The sequence below is a fragment of the Lepidochelys kempii genome, chromosome 4, assembly GCF_965140285.1.
Source record: "Lepidochelys kempii isolate rLepKem1 chromosome 4, rLepKem1.hap1, whole genome shotgun sequence".
In the NCBI taxonomy this organism is placed as follows: Eukaryota; Metazoa; Chordata; order Testudines; family Cheloniidae; genus Lepidochelys; species Lepidochelys kempii.
In genome coordinates, this window is record NC_136383.1 from 6,653,430 (window position 1) to 6,661,377 (window position 7,948).

The 7,948-nt window shown below is 45.6% G+C and overlaps 1 protein-coding gene across 2 annotated transcripts; it reads right to left on the reverse strand.

Annotated features, from left to right (window-relative positions):
- Positions 1-1,722: 1,722 nt before the first annotated feature.
- On the reverse strand, positions 1,723-6,549 carry LOC140910083 (endogenous retrovirus group K member 9 Pol protein). Of its 2 annotated transcripts, none has more exons than XR_012158421.2 (2): positions 5,336-6,549; positions 1,723-3,104 (listed from the first exon to the last, which is right to left on the reverse strand). XR_012158421.2 is itself a non-coding variant. In XM_073340230.2 (2 exons), the coding sequence occupies exon 1, from the start codon at positions 5,270-5,272 to the stop codon at positions 4,253-4,255; it is 1,020 nt and encodes a 339-aa protein (XP_073196331.2). In that variant the 5' UTR covers positions 5,273-5,328; the 3' UTR covers positions 1,723-3,104; positions 3,877-4,252. The 2 variants fall into 2 exon arrangements, 1 of the variants encoding a protein (XP_073196331.2); XM_073340230.2 differs by lacking the exon at positions 5,336-6,549 and adding an exon at positions 3,877-5,328.
- Positions 6,550-7,948: the final 1,399 nt, after the last annotated feature.

The following is a 7,948-nucleotide window of genomic DNA, read 5'->3' on the forward strand; positions in this document are numbered from 1 at the left end:
TCTTAGAACTTTTAGTAAGTAATCTAGCTAGGTATGTGTTAGATTATGATTTCTTTAAATGGCTGAGAAAAGAACTGTGCTGAATAGAATAACTATTTCTGTCTGTGTATCTTTTTTGTAACTTAAGGTTTTGCCTAGAGGGGTTCTCTATGTTTTTTAATCTAATTACCCTGTAAGGTATCTACCATCCTGATTTTACAGGGGGGATTTCTTTATTTCTATTTACTTCTATTTTTATTAAAAGTCTTCTTGTAAGAAAACTGAATGCTTTTTCATTGATCTCAGATCCAAGGGTTTGGGTCTGTGGTCACCTATGCAAATTGGTGAGGCTTTTTATCCAACATTTCCCAGGAAAGGGGGGGTGCAAGCCTTGGGAGGATTGTTCATTGTTCTTAAGATCCAAGGGTCTGGGTCTGTAGTCACCTAAGCAAATTGGTGAGGCTTTTTACCAAACCTTGTCCAGGAAGTGGGGTGCAAGGTTTTGGGAAGTATTTTGGGGGGAAAGACGCGTCCAAACAGCTCTTCCCCAGTAACCAGTATTAGTTTGGTGGTGGTAGCGGCCAATCCAAGGACAAAGGGTGGAATATTTTGTACCTTGGGGAAGTTTTGACCTAAGCTGGTAAAGATAAGTTTAGGAGGTTTTTCATGTAGGTCCCCACATCTGTACCCTAGAGTTCAGAGTGGGGGAGGAACCTTGACATCCTCTCAGAAACAGCCTGCCAAATCTATGTGCCTAGGTATGCCATTTATGAAAAGGGGCTATTCCTACCTATGTAACCCACAGTTTTAATGTCTTCCAAATCCCCGTCTCCAGTAGCTGGTCCACAGCAGTTAACAACCTACTGCTGTCATCAGCAAACAGGTAGAAAACACCTATCGTAAAGGATCATTCTTCATATTGCAAAGTCCAAGCATTCAAAAGTTAGGAATTGCTAGAATTATGGTTGCAGCCAAGAGCCCATAAACACAATGGCCCAGATCCACAAAGGTGTTTAGGCTCCTAACTTCCATCAATATCTTTGTGAATCTGGGACAATATATCAAAAACCAATAATAAAATCAATAGGTATAGAACAACTACTGTTAGCACCACTGAGGAATAGAGAAATACACCCACAGTGCACTTGTGGGCACTTCTGGCTTGATCCTGCTTCCAACGAAGTAAATCACAAAACTCCCATTGATTTCATTGAGCAGTTCCATAATTAGTCATTTGTAATAATAACAGACAACAAAAGAACCAAGGTTTATGCTTCACAGGCCTCCAAAGCAATTGACAATGTTTCTCTCATGGAATATGCTCATGCATTTAAAATTACTGAACTAGTTTTCTTCAAACTTGGCCTTTTATTTTATTTTATGTTATTTTATTTTATTTTGGTATATCTTACTGAGACATAAAAGTCAAGTCCAGCCAGAAGATGGGCTGTTGTAGTGAAATGTATTATATGTAGCATTGTATAAAAATTCCAGTTTGATTTGTAGTATATATTTTATTGATTGACTTTAATGATAGAATGATTGATCTGACTAGACCACCAACTGGTATAAATTGGCATAACTCCAATGAAATCAAAGAAGTAAAATCAATTCACACCAGCTGAGGGCCTGGTCTACCACAATATAAGGGATAAGCTTAAGAAGGCAGAGTTAACCTTTCAACCTTACTCTGCATTCCCTGACCTTTCAGTGTTGCGGTTCAGTGATGAGACAGAACACAGCTTTATGCAAGCAAACAGGCTGGTCAGCGGAGATGGGCTGTTCTGCCCCCCCTGCCTTCCACCTTCTCCTTTTATTATATTTCTCCCCCTAAGCATTACACACTGCTACACAAAGGAATGTATGACGTTGATTCATATACTTAGTTACCATCCTCTATCTACTACAATCCTGGTTCTCAGGCCTTGAGCCCAGGCTAAAGAAACCTCCCACAGTTGCTGTCCAAACAATCAAGTTCTCAGGGTTCATATCTAGCCCTTGTCCTTGGATAGAGCAATGTGTGCATTGCTCCTAGGAAACAGTCAGGGTGTGCCCCGCCTGCTTCCAGGTGGAATAGCTAGACATTAACCCTTCATCTCCCCTTTTTTTGTTTATTGAAGTTGGCCATCTCATGGTAGCCGCCAATTTGTTTTGTCAGGCTATTTAACTCCCAGACAGACAAGGACATAACCTGGGGAGCTTTCCAGGGCAAAATTTTACAAAGTCTTAACAAGGAAGGAATACATTGTACACAGCAACAACAAAAAATAAGCCCAATGATTACAAACACAAAATAATCAAAAGCTTAACATCTGCAATATAATCATCTAAAAGGGGTACACTTCTTTTACTACAATTGTAACCAGCAAAAGGCAATATAAGTATCATTCTACTAAGACAGCAAAGGGTGCCATCACTTAAATTTGCAGGAATATAATTAAAGGTGCATGAACCACAAGTAAAAACCCATCCTGATGGTAGGATGATATGGCCATAATTATATGAAACATTAACAGCATGGGAACAATTTAAAAGGGATTGAGAAATTTTTTGACAGCCCAATGGCACCTTTGTACTAGTGCAGTTAACTACACGCGCACAGGTGACATTGTGAGCCCCGGCCGGGTACGGTGTGTGAAGGGATATAGCCGTGCGAGGCAGAATATAGTTGGCCGGGCCCCAATTAGCCATGCTAGAGTACTGGGAGAAAAGATTAGCATAAGCAAAGAACAGTGTCTTATTCTCCTTCGGGTTTGTAACGGGGGAGGCGCTTCCGAGCCAACCCCTACAGGAAATAGCAGGCACAAAAGGCACACAATCATCACAGAATTAGCAGTGATTTGGGCGAGAATCGCCACAAACAAAGTCTTAGGAGTTTCTGGCTGCTGATCTGCTGCCAGTTTTCGTTGAGCTGTGGCGACCAATGCTTTTACTGCTCCCCCTGTCACGGGCTGGCTTGGGACGTTACGCCTCCTCCGTTTCCGTCCCGCCGTTGTCGACTCGGGGGGCAACGCGGTCTCCTCCAAGGTCAGCTGAAACTCTGGAATGGGATTCGACAGCCCCTGGTGCCATGCCATGTTGTTTAAGTGCTGGTCGCACGCACCGGGCTGGAACCCACAACGGTCCTGCAGGGAGAGACACAGCAGCATATCCCCGACCCCAAGTGATTAGAGGTGCTGGGCCCAGCCACTGTGGATCAGGCAGCTGACGGTAAAAGACACGCGGTCTTTCCAGTACCTCAGATTTGTGAAAATGCCGATCCGCAGGGGTCTGCTGATCTGCATTCAGTGTTAAATTATTTAAAGTAAACAAGAGGATATACATTTGTTGTTGAATGTCTCCTAAGGTTCGGAGACGCAGCTCCCCTTGTTTTAATTGTTTATCTAGCAAGGTTTTGAGTGTGCGATTGGCACGTTCAACAATGGCTTGGCCCGTGGAATTATAAGGGATTCCGTGTTTAAGACGGACGTCCCAGCGGGCACAAAAGGTGGAGAGGGCTGCAGAGCAGTAGGCTGGGGCATTATCTGTTTTAATTTGGCAAGGGCGACCCATAACAGAAAAGCAGGCCAGCAAATGGTGAATAACTTTGTTAGTGGCTTCCCCACGTTGTGGGGTTGCCCAAAGGAAGCCTGAATAAGTATCAACGGAAACATGTAAAAATGAATAGGGGCGGAATTGTGGTACATAAGTAACATCCATTTGCCACAGCTGATTTGCTGCGGTACCTCGGGGGTTAACGGCATAAGAAAAAGTAGGAGCAGCAGCAGCACAGTGGGGGCAGGAACGAACAATGGAACGTGCATGATCAGCAGGAATGTGAAACTGCCGGGCCAAAACAGAGGCAGACTGATGAAAAAAGGCATGGCTTTCAATGGGGTCAGAAAAAAGGGAATTTACCTGACCACGCAACGCGCAATCGGCGCGTGCATTGCCCTCAGTGAGTGGCCCAGGCAGAGGGGTATGACTGCGAATATGAGCAACAAAGTAAGGGAAATGACGAGTGGCAAGAAGGTGCTGTAAAGACAAAAACAGGCGAAGGAGGTCTGCATCAACCTGAGGGGTAATGAGGGCAAGGGGTAAATGATCAATTACCTGATAAACATAATGGGTATCCACAATTAAATTAAAGGGACAATCAGTAAAAAGTTGAAAGGCCAAAATAACAGCAGCTAATTCTGAACGCTGTGCCGAACGCTGAGGCAGTGTAAAACGAGAATGCCAACGAGGGGGGTCACCCAACTGATAAGTGACTACACCTCGGTGGGGAGAGCCATCAGATGTTAATATCGAGGGTGGTGTCTAACTTTGTAAGTAAATCACGGCCCCAAATATTGAGGTGGACAGGGAGCACAAAAGGGCGGATTGTAGCAAAGGCACGGCCTCCTGGTTTAGAGACCGTGACCCAAGACAAACTTTGGCGCCCGGGTTTGCTACCCCCAATCCCCCACAACTCTTTAGAAGGAACCGTTGGCCAACTAACTGGCCACTCCAGATCACGAATCACTGTAACGTCAGCTCCAGTGTCCACCAGCCCTGTAAAAGGAACATCATTTAAAAGAAGTGTTAACTGAGGTTTCGAGGGGCGGACTGACATTGTCAGAGCAACAAGTGGAGAAGACGCGCTGTGAGACGGCGAGTGAGACAACGTCGGTCCAAAGCCTCCTCCACCCCGAGTTCGATCCTCGGCAGCTGGCACCTGATAGGGGACTAAAATCAATTGTGCAATTGACCGTCCACGCGGGAGCGACTGTGGAAGATGAGTCCACACCTGAACCTTAATAATGCCAGTGTAATCAGCATCAATGACCCCTGGAATGACAAAAAAGCCCTGTTTCCCAGCATGTGAGCGAGGGAGAACAAGACCTACAAAGCCGGCAGGGAGAGGTCCCATCACCTGTGTAGGTATGGCACAGACCTCCCCTGGCAGCCGAAAGTCAGTGTCCTCCTGCAATCTGTTGGTAAAATCCAAAAAGGACTCTAAGGCACCCTGACGGATACTGACAAAGCTTTTGGTAGGCTTGCCTGAATCCGGGACCTTCTTGAAAGCATGCTGGGCACAGGTGGAAATAATGGGGAAGACGGCCTGAGGGAGTTGAGACTGCATCCCAATAGTAGCAAACTGGCCCTCCCCTGCCAAATGCTCATAAATGATACCTTGCTCTCTATATACCTGGGCTTGGCGTTCTGCCATCTGCCGATACTCACTAAGCCAAATAACATACTGACTGGGTGACAACATCATGCGCAGCAGCGTTTTCCAATCCTCAGGGATTAGGGAGTACCCAGCACCCATCCCTTCAATGAGACCACGCACAAAGGTGCTAGTCAGGCCAAATTCACGAATTGCTTTCTTTACCTCTCTAACCACCGAGTATGGCAGAGTGGTCCAGGTGCCCACGGGGTTGCCCTGGTCATCATTCTGCCAGGTCACCGGGCAAACGGAGACCAGATCAGCCAGCTCCTCTGCTGTAAGATCTGATCGAGCTTTCGCTGCGTGAACCATTTGTTGCACCAGCGAAAGCTTCTGAGCAGATGCAGATGACTCTCCAGGGGGCCCCATGGGGGGAGGGTGATCACACACCGGCTCCGGTGGGGAAGGCCAGGGAGGCGGTGGCAATAGAGGCACTGGGGGCGAAACAGGGGGAGGGATGGCTGCAGGAGCGGACGGGGGTGGCAGGATCGGCAGCTCCTCTGTTGGGGCTGGAGAGGGCCTTTCCGAGGCGACACGCTGTGTCGCATCGCCAGGAGGGGGGATGGCTGCAGGGGCGGACGGGGGCGGCGAGAGCACCAGCCTCGCGAGGGAGGGTCTGTCCGAGGCGACACGCTGTACCACGTCGCGGCAGAGGTGCCAGGCATGTAAAGCCTGCACGGGTGCCCGAGGCTCTTTGTGCAATGTCTGGCCCAATCACTCCCAGTCCGCTAGCTTAAGGCTTCCAGCTTCAGGATACCACGGGCACTTGGCACGCACCTCCTGTAGCAGGAGAGTGAGTTCTCGAGCCGGGCAGTCATGCTGAGCCTTACGCAGCAAATACTGCAGCTCATTACGGTGTTGCACTTGCAAAGCAGAGAGGGAGCTTCCCATACTTACCACAATGAAAAATACTCACCGGGATCCACGAAGTGGATGAGTGACGCGTCTGAAACCCTTGCCGGGCGAGGTGAGTGCTGAGGGCCCCACGTTTGGGCGCCAGTTGTTGCGGTTCAGTGATGAGACAGAACACAGCTTTATGCAAGCAAACAGGCTGGTCAGCGGAGATGGGCTGTTCTGCCCCCCCTGCCTTCCACCTTCTCCTTTTATTATATTTCTCCCCCTAAGCATTACACACTGCTACACAAAGGAATGTATGACGTTGATTCATATACTTAGTTACCATCCTCTATCTACTACAATCCTGGTTCTCAGGCCTTGAGCCCAGGCTAAAGAAACCTCCCACAGTTGCTGTCCAAACAATCAAGTTCTCAGGGTTCATATCTAGCCCTTGTCCTTGGATAGAGCAATGTGTGCATTGCTCCTAGGAAACAGTCAGGGTGTGCCCCGCCTGCTTCCAGGTGGAATAGCTAGACATTAACCCTTCATTTCAGTACTTGACTTCTGATGCTTATCACTGTATGAAAGCTAGTTTTCTCCTTGGTGTATAGATGTTTCAAATATCCAGAAAAATAGATCTGGGTGAAATTTTTTGTATGCAACTTTCATTTATTTATTTAGTGAGTTCGTTATTGTGAAAAATGCAGATTTGGGGACATTGAAACATTTTAAACATTTGTTTAAATTTAAATTGTTCTTGTTGGGAGAGGGAAACATCCAAAAAAGTCGTCCGTTTCCTTTCAACATTTTCAAACTGAAACATTTTTATTTTTTTGTTTTGAAATAACTTCTCGCTTCGAAATTTCTTTTAGTTTTCTTTTAAAACATCAACAATATTTAAAAATGATCAAACGCAAAACAAAGCATTTTGATTTTGTCCAAATAGACAATGTCCTTTGACCCCAAATGAATTCCCCCCCCCAAATTTAAATGTACTGAAACATTTAGCTTTTGGTTCAACCTGAGACAAATTTTATTACTGAATTTTTGGAATTGTCAGCAAACTGAACAATCCATTATTCACCCAGCTCTACCTCAGACCACTTTTCTTCCTAGCCCATGCTCCCTGAGATGTTACATAGTCAAATGATGAGCTTGTATTCCTTGAATATTCTAGTTGTCTCATTACTGGGCATTTCTACCCTTTTGCCCCACCATATGTAAAAGGTCTATGGCCAGATTCTGATCACAATTACACTGTATGAATCCAGAGTAATTCTAATTAATCCTGTGGACTTAATCTGGATTTAACTGCTGTAACTGAGATCAGAAACTATCACTATACCACCCTGCCTCCATTATTTATTGCAGTCTACGTAATCTGTATTTTCCTGCATGGATTCTAACTGACTGGGAGATTTCTTGACACTTTTACATGAAAGATGCAATATAAAAATGAATTGTATTATGTTATGGTATTCTACATTCCCCTGTGTTGCCCTTGAACCTTTGTGGATGCTAATATTGTTCAACTTGTGTGTACTTCCTAGTTAACTTGTGCAGAACTATTTCACTGAATTGGTACAGTCACTTTTTAAAGTTTTTAGCTTTTCACAAATGTCTTGTTTTGTTTTAATTGGAGGTTTGCAGGGAATGAAGGTTTGTTTTGTTTTGTTTTTGTTATCTTCACTGTTTGCAGACCATTTTGGACTGTGCTGGTTACCTAGGAAACAGCTCTGAGATAGAATTTGATGCCAATGATCTCAGACCTCCTCAGCGCGGCGTTAGAATTTGTGCCCTGTTCCTTTCACACTGCAGAGCCAGTTTGCGAGCACCCCAGCAGCTTTACCTCAGAAAGACTCCGCTCTGGGTGGGCTAATGTCTGAAAATGAAGGCCAGGGAATTTCAGTAGGGCTTAAGAAGGTTATGTGCCCAACTCCC